The 19,131-nt window shown below is 40.4% G+C and overlaps 1 protein-coding gene across 8 annotated transcripts in view; it reads right to left on the bottom strand.

Annotated features, from left to right (window-relative positions):
• Positions 1–19,131, bottom strand: part of bicd1a (bicaudal D homolog 1a) — a 46,261-nt gene extending 27,130 nt beyond the window's left edge. For 7 of the 8 annotated variants that reach the window (XR_004569710.1, XR_004569711.1, XR_004569712.1 and 4 more), the window contains exon 1: positions 18,634–19,131. Coding sequence is in view for 5 of the 8 variants with exons in the window: in XM_034223348.1 (XP_034079239.1) it covers positions 18,634–18,849 (216 nt within the window). In the remaining 3 variants the exon portion in view is untranslated. The remainder of the gene's footprint in view (positions 1–18,633) is intronic. The other variant, XM_034223346.1, reaches the window with a different exon arrangement.

Below are 19,131 nucleotides of genomic sequence, written 5' to 3'. Positions count from 1 at the left end.
GAACTAAAGTCAACATCTGAATGGCAAATGTCTACAAAATGTGCCAGTTCATCTTGTAGTTGAAGATACAGTATGTTATGTGGTAAATGAAAACTTGCCAGTGTCATAAGTGTTTTCTTCTTCTAGGGATCATGGATGTGTGTACATAATTGTTATGACAATCCAAAAAAAGCACATCTTCAGTCTCTCTTTTGGGGCTTTCACACCAACGCGGTTCTAGGGCCGGTTCGGAGCTAGAGCCCGAAAAGCACCGTTTTTTCCTGTTCACACTGCAGCGGAGCCACCTCTAAGCTCCGGAATCCGGTTTGTTTCAAGCACCAAAATATTGTCGGTCTAGAAGCAAGAACCGCATACGTCGGAGGGGGCGAGATTAACCTGAGCTAACAGTTAAAGGCGAGTAGGCCTACGGCAAATAAAAGTTGTAACAAGCAGTAGTGCTGAGCAAAGTGACTAGAACGCAACCACACACTTGTAAAAAAAAACACACATTTTATAAAGTCAGGCAACACTAACCAGGCTTCGTGTGATTCTGTTTATTTCTACCTTACTTTGACCATCCGTTCGCTGTTATTGATCATTGTGGAGAGCAGGCAGACGTTTTGTTCTGTATTAGGCCTATATAGCAGCTATCGGATGGAATCAATACATGGGCTGCATGAAGTAGAATCATAATGAAAAATACGCCGGTAAAATGTGCCTTATGCCACTAGCAACAACAAGTAGTCAAGATAGTCAGTTTAGCTTCGGTTGCTATGCTAACATCACCCATTTTATACCAGAGAGACTTTCATAACAGCGTTGTGATGCCACACAGCGTCAATTCAGACTGAAACACATTCACTTATGGGGAATTGGGGATATGTATCAGCTGATTGTGTGACAGTCAGACAGTGAATACTTTACAGCTTTTCATAGTTTTTGTATTATTATTATTATTATTTTAATTGTTATCTTGATTTTACTTTTGATTTTATTAATCTGTGTGAATCTGTGCTGTCCTGTCTTTCACCCTTACCCTGATGCTGCTTGAACAACTGTATTTCCCCATGGGGATTAATAAAGGTCCATCTTATCTTATCTTATCTTAAAATGGAGGCAGCAGCTAAGATCCCATTTACACGGGAACGTTTGCGTTTATGCACCGTATGCGTTTTCAAAAAAGTATTCCGTTTCCGTCCACACGCATTCGGCTTAATTAACGTGTCCGTTCACACGAGACCGCTGGAAACGCTGGAAACGCTGGAAACGCTGGAAATGCTGGAAACGCTGTAGTACATATGCCGGGCCTGTAAGTGGCGCTGCTGCCGCCACAAAATACACCAAAAGCAGCGAAGAAGACCCCGGAGCATGGTTGCCCTTCTTGTGCTCCTGCTGTAAATCTCTCCGGTAGTCCACCAGCAGATGAAAAACACCAACCTCTCCGCCTCTTGAGGGGACCATGCAGCAGAGTTTCCGTTAAAAAAATGTTTCGCCGGTCAACATGTCCGTTAAAGTTGAAATCTTCCGGACAAAATTAGAAAAGTGCCGGTCAGAGGTCTTCTTTGTTATTTATTGAGCTTTAAAACAAATTGATAACGACTCTATATAATAATTAATGCTGTCAAAATTATCGCGTTAACGGCGGTAATTCATTTTTTGAATTAATTGCATTAAAAATATTTAACGCATTTAACACATGTGCAGAATGGCCCGCACCATACATTCCACCAGTGGCAGCGCCAGGGCTGGGGTAGGCTACACCCATATAGGCCGCAAGGTGAACCTCAAAAAGTCCTTTAGAAAATAAATCCCGCTCCACAGAAGTGGAACTACATAATCTTTAGTTCATAAAAAAGAACGAGTCATGCTTATCCACCAAAGAAAAGTTCGTCGCTAAAATTCCTGTCAATTCTTCTAGGCACGTAATTATTGGCTGAACTAGTCCCTTCAAAGCGTAATAATATCTTGGTCAAAAGTAGTGCCACGGTTCGTCACGTGATCGTGCTACACCAATTGGGTAGCTGCATATTGTCAACAGAAGTGAAAGATGGCCGCCTCCATGGTTACACTAAACCAGACCAAATGGATTCTAAACAGTGCTGTATGCTTGTTTTATGTCATGTTTTGTCATATGTCTTAATATATCACTAAGTCCGAGGTATTTGCGTTATATACGCGGTATTTGTGAGAGGTTTTACTATCTGGGAACAGAGTTGACCATCGAATCAACATTGGCTAGCAGCGTTTATCAGCCAACTCCAGCTACAACAACATTCCTGGACTACCATGTTCGCATCGCTAGGTTCATTGGCTGAGTTTGTGGATTATTCCATTAGACTGAGGACTTTTTGTCTGTCTGTCTGTTGTTATTGTTACCCTGTACACGTTAAATGCACTCTTACAATAAACATGACTTGATTTCATACATAGCTGCGTCCAAGAAGAAGATTAACTTGTTACGTTAAGTAATTTAGATCAATAAAATGCAGTACTTATACCAATGACCATTGATTCATTTATTTACTCATTCATCATATAATAATTTGATGAATTACATTATTATTATTATAGATTATTATTATAGATATATATAGATTATTATTATAGATATATATAATATATATATATATTATATTATTATAATTATTATTATTATTGTAATATGATAATATTGTATTTGTAACTTCAAAATCAATGCCACCGTTGTAAGCTTGTCCTGTACGTATTCCATCTTGTATTGGTAAAATAATCAACCTTTTCGTGCTTCACAGACGTAATATGCATGTAACAATGTTTGTGTGTTGATCATTTTTGACTTTTTGAGACTTTCTGGTGCGTTTTCCTCGTCCCCGCTACTCGATGAAACCATGGCGGTCGCCATTTTTTCCAAATCTGTTTGTTGATACCGGTATATGCAGCTACCCAATTGGTGTAGCACGATCACGTGACGGACCGTGGCACTACTTTTGACCAAGATATTATTACGCTTTGAAGGGACTAGTTCAGCTAATAATTACGTGCCTAGAAGAATTGACAGGAATTTTAGCGACGAACTTTTTTTTGGTGGATAAGCATGACTCGTTCTTTTTTATGAACTAACGATTGTGTAGTTCCACTTCTGTGGAGCGGGATGAAACGATAACAGGGTTCACCTTATGGCCTAATACCAAGAAATGGCTTAGCCCCACCATGAAAAATGATGTTAAAGTAAGCAAAATAAAGTCCACCAACTCGTGCCGAGAATTGCGCAGACAGCAGAGTTAGTAAGATTGATTTCAGCAGCCACTTGTCTGGAAATACGGAAATACCGAAGACCAGAAACGGTTTTGAAAACTTTTGTCACGTAGTGATCGTCTTCTCAATAGAACATCTTTGATAATGTCTTCTGGCCAAACAGAATCAAGATAACAGCGTGGTGTTGTTGCAGGAAGTCCCGACGGAGAATACTTTTGCTGTAGTACAGGGGTGCACATAACTGGTACGCAGGTTATGTGCGTAATCTGAAATGCGTACCGTCACTTGTGTCACAAATCGCATTTGCGTACCGACGTACTTGTGAAGCTTTTCCAGAAGGCGGTTAGATCACCGGACGACAGAGTCGGTCTCCGTGTGCACAGACAGGGCTGCTGTTAACGTCGGTCTATACAACGGAATTGTGCCAAAACTACGCCAACCGGCTGCGGAGGAAGACTCCTCCCTTCACTGGAGAACTGCGCTAAAACAGCTGATCACAACGTTCACACTCTGTGCTGTGGTCACGAAGTACTCCACTAGCGCCCACCCCCCCCGTCGACTTTCCTGAAGTACTCCCCCGTTGATAGAAATCAACACGTGATGAATTAAGACCCCACGGTTTGATGATTGATAGGTGCTCTCTTTCATTTTGACACACAGCATTTTTTTTAACAATAAACATGTTAAATGGATATATCCGCATTCTTTCATTTATCTTTCCATTCTCACAACAATATACATAAAGAAATGACATATTTTGGACATAGTTCGAATGGTGATTAATCATGATTAATAAATTTTTAAGCTGTGATTAATCTGATTACAATTTGTAATCGTTTGACAGCCCTAATAATAATATAAGAATAATAAGTCTATCTTTTCCTCCCCCTCTTCTGACAGCCCAGCAGGTGATCTCTGAGCAGGAGAGGTGGGGAGAGGGAGGCGGGGCTATTTCATCGTTATCAGAAAATTATCATATAGGGCGTACACAGTCTATGGCGTACACACAGAGCCGTTTGCCCCCCCAGAGCGTTCCGTTTGCAGATCTATCCACCTTGGGACCCGTTATCGTTTGCGGAGTCTGTTTCTATCGTTTTGTTACTGCCTCGGGTACACGAAAGGGCTATACGCAAGAGAAACTATCGTCCTCGTGTAAACGGGGTCTCAGTCTCAGCCCTATTATCTTCCTTTTCAGCATGCGTGGCACAAGCAGGACCACAACAATATTGTAGGAGCCATTTTGTGGGTGATGTTGGTGTGTCAGTTTATTTAAGTTATATGTATAGTGCAATATTATTTATGAACACTGAGTGGCAGGGTTTAGCTGCACCGGGTGTATATAAGGAGGTCATAGGTGACAGGAGATGTGTGGACACAGTAGGAGAAGAGCATACCGATTCCACCAGCCCGGCAGATGCTCATAGAATCACTAGAACGCTAAATTAACCCTGGTATGTAAAGACGAATAAACATCATCATAAACCACAACTAAGGACCGGAAAATCATCTGTTTGTGTCTGCGTCTGGATCACTTTTCAACCCTTCTGTGAAAGTAACGGCAAAAATATATAGGACATAGGAAAAGGAAATTGCCATTACAAATATACTTCCTTCCACTAAACTCTTTATTTACTCTTTGTTTAACGACCTAACTTGACATGGGCTCTCTTGTGATGGAGGATAGGGTTAATTAAATAGGTTAACTATGGGATGATTTAAAGCCTGTCTAATCATATACGGCCCTTAACAACGTCCAAGTGACAAAGACAGATCCTCTGACCCTGATTCTGTGTCGCACAGCAATGATAACTGCCTGTTTGGGTGTGCACGTGCCCATGCATGCCATTGAGTATGTGCACTGTAATTGTGATGGTGGGGGGGGCTTGGACTTCAGAGGATCATGCTCTATCAGTGCTGGATATATAATGGCCTCTGGTCATCTAGTTGGGAGGCTTCTCTTCCCCCTGCATGCAGAGATGATAAGAGAGAAGACTGCAGCTGAAACTAAATGGCTCTGTCTAGACGCAAATAGCAGATTTACTGAAATCAGTGAGGCTGTAAATCATTTAAAAAAAGCGAACAATCACAATACATTTCAGCAGCAGATGGCACAACCATAGCTGTTAAATTCACACGAGGAAAACGTTTTGGTTGCAAAAACTAAAGTTTTCCTTGAGAGGACAGGCTGATTTTTTGCTATGCTCTGAGAGTTTGCAGCACACACAGCTAAAGTAGACGACTAATCAATACAGCAGCCTGCAAGCAGGGGAGTCCTGTTCGCTCTTAGCAACTACTGTATTTCACTGCAGCAAAAAGGAGCTTTCTGATAAACATGATCTATGCAGGGCTGGGCGGGCCCAAAGAACTGATTCATTATGTACTGTTCTTATTTCATGTGAGGGTCATGACATATTAGAATCAGGGACAAAATACAAGAATATGGGGCAGAATAAAAAAACTGAGTGTAATAATTGTTAGGGAAATAATTATCATAGACTCCTAGATATGACGTACAGGACCAACCCTGACGTCTGTTTACCTCCTTTAAGGACACAGGCTGTTTCAGCCAATAATGTTATTGTTCCCATTCTGTGACCGGTCAATACTGGGTCACAGATGGTCTGTATTGTGGGTACACTGGGACACTTCCTTCTCTGTTGTCTGAGGACTCCAGGGCATGACATATGCAAGGCCATAAGTGGCGGAAGCTGGTAACTTAGTGTGCCCAAACTATCTAAAGCTATCTTATCAAAACATGTTGATGACTCTCTGTGGAACCAGTTAAATGGGCTAGCAAGAGAGAGGCTCTCCAGAATTGACGTGGCAACTCTACCGTGAAGTCAGAACCTCTGGCTCTTGGACTTGTGATGTGAATCCTCTGGCCGTAACTCCAAATAAACCATCAGTGTTTGACATCAAAGCTACTGCTCCTACCGTGTCTCCTTCCTGAGTCGGTGACTCCCACTATAGCTACACAGAAGTTTCCTCTACAATAATGTACCCTTTTGAGTTCTGTAAATCATTCTATGTGCAGCCCCCAGTTTTCTCCACTATGTTATGTCAAGTCAACACTACTATAAAAACCTGAAACAACAAAGAGACCCGACTGATGGGCTGGAGTCACCACCACCACCACTCTTTATCCTGCCATCCCTCCCTCCTCAATCACAACATCCGCAGCCAAGCCCACCCACCTCTGGTGCTACACATACAGACACAAGAGAGAAAAAGATAACAATGGGAAGAGCCACACACATGCAGGTCCTGATGTGTTACTCAACAACACAGACGTATGATCTTCCCTTCAGGTCCTCACAAAACACAAACACAAACCCATATAAACACCAGGGGCAAAACACAAGGGCAGACAGGTCCTTATCTACATGCTCCACTGCATCCCTGATCATGTTGCTAAGGTCACAGGTCAACACCAACAAATCGGACCAATTATCCCCTACAAACAACAGTGGTATTTAAATTGAGCAATATTCCGATAACCAGAACGGCCTTAAAAGACTAAATTCTTGATTACGGGTGCAACGATCTGTAGAAATATTGATTCAATGGTCAACAATTACATATTATTGATACAAATTAAAATCATCGATATATAACCATCTTTAAGATACACCCTTAGTTTACAATTCTGAACTGAACATTTGACACATATGAAATGTGACCCTTATGATGAGCAACAGGAAGTCTAGTTTCCATTTCCTTATTTTATTAAGAAGGTTTTTTTTATCTATATGTCTGGAACCGCCCAGTAATAGAATTGCAAATCATATTTTACTTGCGCTTTGAATGGGTTAAATGGGCATATGAGTCTCAAATCGATTGCACGCTTATGAATTGAGGTAGTTCAAACATTTCTCGTGGCAGACTTCAAAATCTGCAAATATCATACCATGATTTCAATAAAGACATATAACATGATAGAACTTTGGATTTACACACCTTTTTTCGAGTGGGCTATACATTTCCTAAATTACTGAAGAGCTGTGTCATGATTTTAGTTTTGTGTGTTTAGTTATGGGTTTATTTTGAAATGCTGTTCTCCCTGTTACTGGTCTTCCTTCCTGTGTTTGCCCTCCTGTGTCTGATTGTCTCATTGTGTTCACCTGTTGCCCTTGTGTTTCTGCCTCCCCTGCCCAGCTGTGTCTTGTCCTGTGATTACCCTTCTGTGTATTTAGTCTTGTCTTCCCCTGTGCTCCTTGTCTGATTCTTGTCTTTCATGTCCTCCTTGCACCTCTGTTTGTTCCTGTCAGTTTTTGTGTTGATGCTACCAGTTTTTGGGATGTATTCTTGTTTCTTCATGGTCAACAGCTTTTTTGTTAAATAAAGAACGCTTTTTGTTTAAAACCCGCTTCTCCTCATCCTGCATTTGGGTCCTGATTTCCCCAACCCTGACAAGCTGTTTTCATGGGTGACTTCATACTGCATCCAGTAGACAAAAGGTGTGAAGACACTTTCATCTCTATTAAAAGCTTTGTAAGTGAATGATTCAATTCAACAGCTGTTTTCTGTGTGATCCACTTTGAGAAAAATACATAGAATCTGTTAGATGTGTTTCACCAACATGCAGTACAATGCATGATACAGTACGCACAACAGTGCTTAGTGCAGACATGATGCAATCTATCCATTAATCAATGCATTATTCCCACTTGACTCCAGGCAGGGTCCATAGGGCGGATGGGGAGGGGGGACATCCCAGGAGATGAGGAGGGGGATGGTGTAAAGTACCAAACTGAAAGAAGGGAGCAACACCATCTCATGAGATATTGATTTAGCCCCCCCAAACATGTTTACTGCCCTCCCTTGAAAGCCAGTTTATGTAAAAGAGACGTAAGGAGGAGGAGAGAGGAGAGAAACCTGTGATGTATCCTTTATCCTCTCTCTGGACAGATTGATTTACAAAAACAGCTGCCCTCTTTCGCTATTGTTTTCCCTGAATTGAGGGCCCGGTCAAACGCACCATGGTGTACTGAGCATTTTAATAAAAAGTTAATAACTGTTAAGAGGTATTCAAGTTCTGCTAATCCTTGTAATCATTGTTGATTCATCACCTCACAGAAGAAGAAAAAAATCCAGATGTGTCCTGCCTTATTCCACTGCTTCAAAGTATTGCAACTGCAGGGTAAAATAGTCGGATGGGAAAACACAACAATCACTTCTGTAAATGTAACTCCTAATCTCTAGTTTATTCAGTTTTTTTACTATGAATGAAGTTTTATTTTAAACACAGAAGGTTTTAAGCCAGTGTGACATTGACAGGTCCTTCACTGCGCTTCATAATTCACTCTGAAGGAGGCAAAGTCAAGCAACAGCTTCACACCCTCATCACTGGCGCCTGATGACCAAACAGTTGCTTAATATTAACGTTACTTATGCAGATATTTACTGCAGAGCAAATCCCAGAGGGAATTCAATGACAGAGAATCAATCATCGGCGAAATATTCAATTGTGTGGCCGCTATTTATGAAGCTGACAGCCCACTCTTGGGAATAATGCACTTTTATAACATACTTCGCAACCTACACATTTCCATACGCTTCAGGACATGTCCAGGCTTTAAAAAAACAAAATATAATAATTGGAGAGTCATCTGGTTCTAATACAAACAAAAAAAAACATATTTAGAACAAAAAGTCTGTGTTGGTGCCTTCCTCTTTAAATATTGTCCTAGCTATTCATGATGTCCTCCAAAATATTGTTTGACCTTTGGGAATATGCCATTTAGATTCATAGAGATACAGCGCTTTGTGCTAGCTGGCATAGGACTGGAAGCAGTGACAAGAAAGCACAGTCATTAAGTAAAAAAAAAACATGCAGCTTACTTAGCAGCTTGTTGTATCTAGTATGCTGAGCATCTGATACATATACACTTAAAGACAATAAGATAAAGTATAGTAAGTTAAGCTAACTGGCCGCCAGCTCTTTACATTTAATGTAAACCACATGAGTCGTACAAATCTACTCATGTAACTCTAAGCCAAAAAAGGAATAGCTGTATTTCCTAAAATGTCCTACTATTCCTTTAAAATAAAGGCTTTGGCAATAAAACACAAAGGTTGAGTTTTAGCAACATTTGCAATTGTTCTATTGCTGGGTAATTTGAAATGTATCACATTCCCATTTTTTAAAATCAAATTATTACACCAAGCTTAAAGCAATTTTCAGAACATCCAATTCACATCATCTAAGTTATTTGGCAGCATATACTGTTGAATGTGTGCAGACAGTGTAAAGACAAGAGATGACTACACAGCCGCAGGAAACATAAAAACAGACTTGCATCTGAACTTTTCGTGCTGACCTGATGAATCATGTCTGAATCTTTCTTTTCAGGTATTTCAAGTTACCCTGTGAAGAACATGATGTAGATTTTATTTGGCATCTTTCTCGGCATAAAGCCTTGAGAACAGAACTGACCTGTGAACTGCTGCCAGTTCTCAACATAGCACAAATGTCAATATACCTGCAGACTTGTAATCTAAAGAGACTGAAACGACGGAAGCTGAAATGAGTTGCCTGGGTGTTGAAAGTGAAATGGAGTGTTTTCTTCGTATGGGATTAAATATATTTATGAATGAGAGAAACTAATTAGTGAATGTGGAGTTATTTACAAATCAAACAAAGGATTTAATTTAACACAATGTCATGAAATAAAATGACCCAATGACTTGAACATTTCACGGTTCAAGTGCTCTAAAATAGCTTGACAGTGTAATGAAACATCACTGAGAGCCTTATGAGCACGCTGCTCTTCCCGCTCTGCACTGGCGACGTCCTCCTCCTTCAGCCCCTCGTTGTGTCCTATCTGAGGTTGATCTGCCCAAAGAACGCTCTAACAAGCCAGAACCGGGGGCTAATGGTGTCTCCGTCACTGCTTAGGCAGCGATCCAAAGACATACAGCACACACACACACACACACACACACACACACACACACACACACACACACACACACACACAGCACACACACACACACACACACACACACACACACACACACACACACACACACACACACACACACACACACACACACACACACACACCACACACACACACACACACACACACCACACACACACACACACACACACACACACACACACACACACACACACACACACACTGATGCAAGGAAGGAGAGAGAGTGATGCGGTCGGGAGGGAGAGAGAGAGAGATAGAGAAAGTGAGAGAAGGGAAGGGAAGCTAAGGGGGGAGAGTGTGGTTAAGGGAAAATATAGGAGGGGAGAAAACGCTACAGAGTAAAAAAATACTTCTGCTTTAAGAACCTAAACACGCTCTAAGCATGCATATTTTTGCTTTGGCCTACAGACAGCAAAGATGTGCATACAGCTTCTGCAGAAAGCAAAGTGCATGTTTGGTCAATGCTATGTCACTTTGGGTTTTTTCTCATGTCTCATATATGAATTGCAGAGACAACAAAGAGGGAATGAACATGTTTTTGTATATCTTGGTCTGTATTTTAGGAAATCATTCAGCAACATCTGAAATGATCAATTGATAGTTCAAGTATTTTGTAGAAATGACTCTGTGGGATTTGGATTGCTGGTCGATGAAAATTAAATATTGGAAAATGTCCCCATAGGTTTCGAGAACAATCATTGGTAGCGTAATCAATAATAAAATAAATGTTAGTTGCAGTTCAGATTTACACTGGAGGATTGTTGGTCTGCTTGTTTGTACCATCATGGAAGTGTGGACATTTCATTGTAGCTGTCATTAAATATAGTGAACAGTTTGGTACAGAGTGATTCAATTAGTCTAGAATTATAGAAGCGTGTGTGAGTGTGTGTGTGTGTGTGTGTGTGTGTGTGTGTGTGTGTGTGTGTGTGTGTGTGTGTGTGTGTGTGTGGTACAAGCAGTGGTGTTGTCCTCAACCAGCTGGGACTTGGACTGAGGGCAGACAACCGGTACATGAGGAACATATGTGTCACCAGAGAACATATGCAAACATGCAGAAAGGACACGCATGTAAATCTGGCAAGCTTGCATTTACACACCTGCACACAATGACATGAACAAATCAAGGAAAACACATGCCTTAGGCGTGAAGGTGTATGGTGAGATAGATTTGTTGTCTTTCATCAGAATACCTCCTACCAACAGTAGGCCACTCAGTCCCAAAAGCAATTTCAATTTCCATTGGCTGTTTCAATGCCCTTTTATTATTTACCTCTCCTGGGTAGGCGCGAGTAGATGTGATGTTATTGTAGTGGCAGGTTTGCACTCTGCCAAGCAGTCTCATATTCATAGAAGTGGGACAGACAGAATGAGGCAGGACGTTTTTCGGTGGAAGTAATATCACCTTCCGGAAAATGTTACCTCTCAGGCGAGAGCAAGAGAGACAAACAGTCAGACGGACAGACAGGCAGGTGGGGAAGCAGAGAATACAAAGAGTGCAGATGTTAACGGATGACAGATCACAACAAAGGGCACTGCTGCTGTAAAGGCAGAGTTACAGCTGACACTTTTAGAGCTATGAAAAGTTTTACGACACAGGATTTACAAATGATGCAAAAGTAAGTGGGATATTTATGAAGAGGCACAAACACCATATTTTATTTTAAGTTGCAGCATGATTCTCTGATACTGAGAAATATCCACAAACTGGTAAAGAAGGTAGAGCTGCAATGATTAGTCGACAGAAAGGTAGGACATGAATTAATCATTAAAGTAATGCAAAATAGCTGAAAATGCAGTTTTAAGCCTCTGAAATATGGAAATGTATCATGTTTTGCTTTTATTCATTTTAAAACCTATTAAAGTGATAACTTTACACTTTGAACTGACAAAATAAGACATTAAAAGACATAACCTTGGATTTTGAGAAACGATGGACATTTCTCACTTTTTTCTGACATTTTAGATATGAAATTATTAGTTTGTAGATTAATGAACAACACAAATAATTGTTAGCAAGCATGTCCACCCTTCTGGAAAGTGTGATCTCTTTGGTCTATCCTAAAGTTTAGAAGGAATATGAGGATATTAAACGCTTTCAATATCAGACTCCTTGCTTCTTGTTTCCTCTTCTGGCGTCAAAACACATTTCTTGTTGTCATACTTTCCCCTGAATCCTCCTCCTACACAGCCTAAATCTGTTCTCTTCCTTCTCTTTTCTGTCTCATCACATCCTCCCCAATCAGCCGCCACCTCACCCTTCATCCTATAATCCACAAGTGTGAGTTATCAGCAGGACAGAGCTCTGCTGCTGGCTGAATCAGACTGTCTCTTTATTTTGACATGCTGCTATGAGCTGCACAAAGATCATTCGGATTCTTCATGCGATTCAAGACAAAAACTCACTTTGACTCGCGGTGGAATAAAAGGGCATGAAGAAGAAAACGGAAGATACATAACCGTGAATGCAGAATGTAACATTGAATTCGGTCAGCCGCATATAGGCTGAGCAACTTAATCTTGTCCAATGTTTTTCATGCAAATATTTTAGATACAATTTTATGTTTTTTTGTATATGAGTTGAATATAGATTACACATATAGTATATCTGCTGTGAATCTCCCTGTTAGCCATTTGTATAAACAATAGTTGTAACTGTTTAAGAGGTGGATACAACTAGATTAAAGGTGGGGTAGGTACATTTGAGAAACCGGCTCGAGATACACTTTTTGTTATAATCCATGGAATGCTCTTAACATCCCGATAGCAATGAATATCTTAAGTGCTTTGACAAAAAATCCATACAAAAATGTCGTAGTACTGTAAAAAGCACGACCAATCATTTTAGCCGGCCCGGCTAAAATAACTGGATGGCCTACCTGCCTGTCAGCCTTCCATCTGTGCACAAACTTATCTCGTGCCCTCATTGGTCATGTGCACGTTCGTGTGTGTTGGAGGAGGGGCTCTGTAAGGAAGTGGCAGATTTTTTCCGGCTGTGTATTTTCAAATTCTAGTGGACTCGAGGTGGTTTCTCCAAAATTACCTACCCCACCTTTAAGGACTTAAGAGGACTTAATGAAGGCAAATACTAGACAGCACTGACTATACTATAGTTAAAATATAAAAAATGCCATGCTTAATATTTATCTTGATTCAAAAATATAAAATCAATAACCCTTTGTGAGATGTTAATGGGGGATGAAAGAAGAAAAAACTCTGCAGCTTTTTATTTAATGCACTCACTGTAATGTTTATTCAAATATTTTACACCTTTCTTATAGGCTGTTTTACTTTTTGTATTCTCTCCATTCATTTTTTACATAAAAAACCTTAAATGTCCTTGTTGCCAACATTTGCAACATGGGTCAAAAGTGACCCGAGTGAGTTTTAATTGTAAATATCTTTTCAACAAATTACTTTAACAATTCAAAATTCCAGGTATTCCTCAATTAACTTGTTTATGATCATCACAACTTCTTCCTTTAATTTTTCCTTTCTTAATTTTTGAATAAAAATCATTTTTGTATCACTACCCTTCTAAGGGACAACATGGGTCAACAATTACCCGTATTGACCTACAATGTTATTTTATGCACTGGTGTTTCTTAGTTATATTTTTGGAAATCAATTTATTTAATCATTTAATATTCCAAGTATTCATTTAATATCTTGTTTTTGATCACCACACATCATTATTTTCATTCTCCCTTTCTTAATTTAGGAACTAGAACAGTTTTTGTATTTCTACATCAGGTTTACATACATGGGTCAAAAATGACCCATGTATGCAAGTGTGATAAAAATGAAAAAAAGACATACTATACTAATTATTATTTTAGCAGTGATTTGGACCAAACATGTATTCACCAGCCTGTCCTCCTACAAAAAACGACCATATAGGTCGATTGTTCAGCAGCTAAATACGACCCAGAGTCACGTTTTAAAGTGTAGCACCTCCAGTGGTCGTGTAAGAAACAACATGCTCCCGTTGATTGCAAACGCTCCGGAGGGTCGTTTATTCACAAATAACCCTCTCTGGAAAATCCTAAATTGTGGAATAGTTTGGCCATTAAAATACTTTTTTATTAGATTTCTAGCGAGAAGTGTATATTGTACTTTTAGAATCCACGTCCAGTGGATGTGAAGGATCTATAGTTTGATAGATATTACGAAGATAATTTGAGGTCTCGCCAGGAGAACGTGTATATGCCGCTGCTTCCATGTAAAAATAGCGTGGGTGAAAACAGTATTTCCGGTCTCGAAGTTTTCATAATAAAACCGGAAGTATTCCCTTCACTGTCAAATGATTACACAGTGATATCTCCATTACTCATCCACTAAAAAACATCAGTTTATCCTTGTTAATCACACAATATTGAGTGGTTTAAATTGTGTACAATGCTTTTGTGTTTTTAACCTTCGATTCGGAGAAACAAATAGTTTTTTCGGAGTTTAGACACTACAGAGTTTCCGAAGACACTACACTACCCAGAATCCCCAGCTATCGTTTGGGACTACAACATCCGCCTTGCTTTACAAACCCCGTGATTAGTCCTCAAGCTCTGTGATTGGATGTTGGAGTGGCAGTGCGACAAGGTTACGCCGAGCGTCAAACAGCTCTTTGAAATGGAATGGAACCACGGCTGACTATCCAAAACTGGACTTGGACTTGGAAGGGTCCAGCCCCCCCAGAATTACACATTCTGGCTATTGTGTGTTTCGCAACATGTTCTATGGCACGTCTCTCTCATGACAGCTAAGGTCAGAATAGCTTTATTTAACACCTGGTCTTAGGTCTGTGACCCCTCCTGTTGTTAATTGATAAGCCTGAAACATGCACTTGTCAAGGTTCAGAGGCACATTTTGCAAATATGGCAGTAGCCATCGATCATCTTAAGATAAGATAAGATAAGATAAGATACTTTATTGATCCCAAGTTGGGAAATGTTTTTGTTACAGCAGCATGTACTACTTTGTTCTACTCCACTACAATTCAGAGGTTAACCTGGTATTTTTACTCTACTACATTTATTTTTGTTACTTTTCAGATTCTGATTAATGATGTGAAATATAAACAACCCTTAAATCAGACTTTAGTTACACCTGAGTAAAATGCAGCCTTATCAGTTTGTCTGTTTTGCACATCCTCCTGTTAATATCTTTGGACGTCCTGCACTAAACTGTTTTATTGTAGAGATCACTACAGTATCTTCTTGATATTTTCTATTCTATATTTCTATCATTGACCCCTATTTTGTATGTAGGCTACTCTTAATATTTAAATGTTTTCATCAAATATAACTTATTCAACAATTAAATTCAATAACGTGTTTTAACCAGGCGGTGCGGGTTAAAAAAACAGTGGTCCAGTTAATAAAACATAATAATATCAAACATAATATTACTTTTAACTTTATTGTGAAATTAAAACAGAACGGTAAAGGAAAAAACAGTTTCAGTCTCTCGATGTGAAGCTTATGCATTGTACCATGAACCTGTTGATATATTTATGATCCACGTCACGTATTCAGTTTTGGCAGCATTTCTTCCAGTTTGTCAAAAGGTCTTCTGATCAGGGCTCTATAAATAAAGAACTACGGCAGATCTGTAATATGTAATGCAGCCGAACCGTGTATTACAATGACGTTATGTGATGACTTTCAAAGAGAAAAGCAAGAACACTCGGAATAAAGTATTTTTCAATTTTTTTTAAATGTTTTCCGATTTCATATCACATAAACACCATATCCCAACGTGCATTGCGGCTAAAACATCCAGGATTATGGGTAGTTCAATGTTTTGGATCAAAACCTCTGAAAAAATAAATGTGTCTCTCAGAATCGAAAGAGAAAAACCTATGGGAAAAACACAAAAGCATTGTACACAATTTAAACCATTAAATGTCGTATAATTAACAAGGATGAACTGATGTTTTTTAGTTGATGAGTACTGCAGATATCACTGTTAAATAATTTGATCATTGGTTTTATTATGAAAACGTCGAAACCGGAAATACTGTTTTCAACCTGTAACTTTACATGGAAGCTGCCGCATACCTCAAATCATCTGCGTTATATCTATCAAACTATAGATCCTACATATCGACTGGACGTGGATTCTAAAAGTACAATATACACTTCTCGCTAGAAATCTAATCATAAAGCGTTTTAATGGCCAAACTATCCTACAATTTAGAATTTTACAGAGAGGGTTATTTGTGAATAAACGACCCTCTGTAACGTTAGCATTCAACGGGAGCACTAGAGGTCGAAAACTTTAAAACGTGATTATAGGACGTATTAAGCGCTTGAACAAACAACATATTTGGTCGTAATAAGGGCCTGAACAATCGGCCCATTGGTCGTATGAGTTGGAGGACTTGTTGGTATTCACTATGGAATTTGATAGAAAGCTTTTATTTGTAAACGATTGTCGTTAGAAACATTACCGTGCAACAACAACTTTTCACATGCCAAACTTGTCACAACTCAACAGGCTGCTTCGTGTAAGTCTTATTTTACACTTATTTTACTTAAGGAGATATTTGATATCTTGTGAAAGATAACCACACATAATTTTTGAACATTACCTTGTCATCCATTGCTAGTGAGGAAGAGAGTTCATATCTACGTCCAATTAAACAGGAGGAACTGGCCAAATGCTGCTAGTGTACGATTATTAGATACCGCAACATCACAATGGAAAACGTCTTCACCAGTATCCCTCTGGCTGAAAAGCTCCTTGAGAAGAACCTGACTATTGTGGGGACCCTTCGCCAGAACAAGACGGACATTCCACCTGTCATGAGGCCATCCAAATTGAGGGAGGATGAAGCGTTGGATGGAGTGGTGTAAAGCACCACTGGACTCTGGAGTAGTGGAAACGTGTTCTGTGGAGTGACCAATCACGCTTCTCCATCTGTCCTCTGATGGGCGAGTCTGGGTTTGGCGAATGCCAGGAGAAGGTTACCTGCCTGACTGCATTGTGCCAACTGTGAAGTTTGGTGGAGGAGGGATAACGCTATGGGGTTGTTTTTCTGGGGTTGGCCTAGGCCCCTTATTTCCAGTGAAGGGGAATCTTAATGCTTCATCTTACCAAGTCATTTTGGAAAATTCTATGCTTCCAACTTTGTGGAAACAGTTTGGGGAAGGCCCTTTTCTGTTCCAGCATGACTGTGCCCCACATAGCAAGGTCCATAAAGGCCTGGTTGGGTGAGTTTGGTGTGGAAGAACTTAACTGGCCCGCACAGAGCCCTGACCTGAGCCCCATTGAAGACCTTTGGGATGAACTAGAACGGAGATTGCGAGCCCGACCCTCTCATCCAACATCAGTGTCTGACCTCACAAATGCTCTTCTGGATGAATGGGCTAAAGTTCCCACAAACACACTCCAAAATCTTGTAGAAAACCTTCCCAGAAGAGTGGAAGCTGTTATAGCTGCAAAGGGGGACCAACTTCATATTAATGCATAATAATTTGGAAAATAATAATACATTATTTCTAATTTACACATTATTTAAAACACCCTTATAAAAAAAAGGTTTTTCTGACTTAGTGACTTTTACCAAACTTCCTGGTGCAGTCATGATTAGAGATGATACTGTATAATGATGAAAGTGAAAGTTGATGAAAGTTGGCAGCAAAGGGCAAATGTCCCTTCTCTCTCTCTCTCTCTCTCTCTCTCTCTCTCTCTCTCTCTCTCTCTCTCTCTCTCTCTCTCTCTCTCTCTCTCTCTCTCTCTCTCTCTCTCTCTCTCTCTCTCTCTCTCTCTCACGCAACCTTGAGCTCTAAGCCTTGTCAGCATCCACCTCTTGTTATTATATGCATAAATAACTGAATGTATAAACAACCATATTCAGGCTGCACCAAGCAGCACTTTCCCCAATTTGTATGGGAACTTTAAAAGTCGTCTGCCTTAGATTTGTACAATATTGTATTAACACCACAGCATTTTGGTACAGAAGCAAGCATGTGTGTTATTTGAAAACCTCCATCCTTACACATGTCTAATCCTTATCTTGTGAACAACTGAGCCAGTGGACAAACCCCAAAAGGCTGAGCAGTTGCATGGAAGTTAATGACTGTTGCCATGCACACACAGGGAAGGAATCTTGAAACAATGAAGCACAATGGGGTGGGAGGTGGGGTGTGTTTGTGTTGATTCAAAGTCCTGAGCTTGCAATATGTGCAATGTCCAGCTGCCTATATTCACTGCACATAAATCATACATTATTCAACTTTTGACATGATAAGATATTGGGATTAATTCTATTGCATTATATGAATATACAGTGAAGGGTTTTTCAACTAATTTCAGTGCAATTAAACTATTTACCATTTAGTTGTGGACCGTGGAGATCACATACGGATACATTAGTGTAAGCTGGACCCCCGCTGTGAGGAGGAAGCGGATCAACACCTGCCCGCAGTGCGCTTTCCTCGCCACAGTGTCAAAAAGCAACAGAGGCCCCTTCTCTTACCTCCTGTAGTTGCTCCAGCTCCTTCCTGAGAGTCTCCTGCTCGATCTCCAGGTCTGCATACTTCTGCTTTAGCGTCTGGTTCTCCTCCAGCACCACCAAACCGCACTCCGCAGCCCGGATCTTCTCCCGGTTCGCCTCGGCCAGTTCCTGGGTGAGCCGCTCCAACTCGGCCCGGTACTGATCCACCGATTCCCCGCATACTCCATCCGCGGCCATCGCCCCTCTCTCCCTGCGTCTCTGTCAGTCCCCCTGTCGGTCTGCGCCCCAGCGCTTTGGACGGAGGACAGAGGCGGGCGGAGGCTGAGAGATGCTGAATAACCGCCCCCCTCCCTCTCCTGAGAGGAAGGAAGGCAACGCACACTTACAATATATTTTGTTCTAAAGTATAATCAATCGCATCTCACAGCAGATTAACATTCTTAAAACATCCATAGCGGTGGACAGACGGAGCCATGCGACTTACAATCAGGACATGTCTTCTGTGTGACACTCAGCAAA

This window comes from Gymnodraco acuticeps, unplaced genomic scaffold (assembly GCF_902827175.1).
Source record: "Gymnodraco acuticeps unplaced genomic scaffold, fGymAcu1.1, whole genome shotgun sequence".
NCBI classification, from domain to species: domain Eukaryota; kingdom Metazoa; phylum Chordata; class Actinopteri; order Perciformes; family Bathydraconidae; genus Gymnodraco; species Gymnodraco acuticeps.
This window is presented reverse-complemented; position numbering and strand designations above follow the sequence as displayed.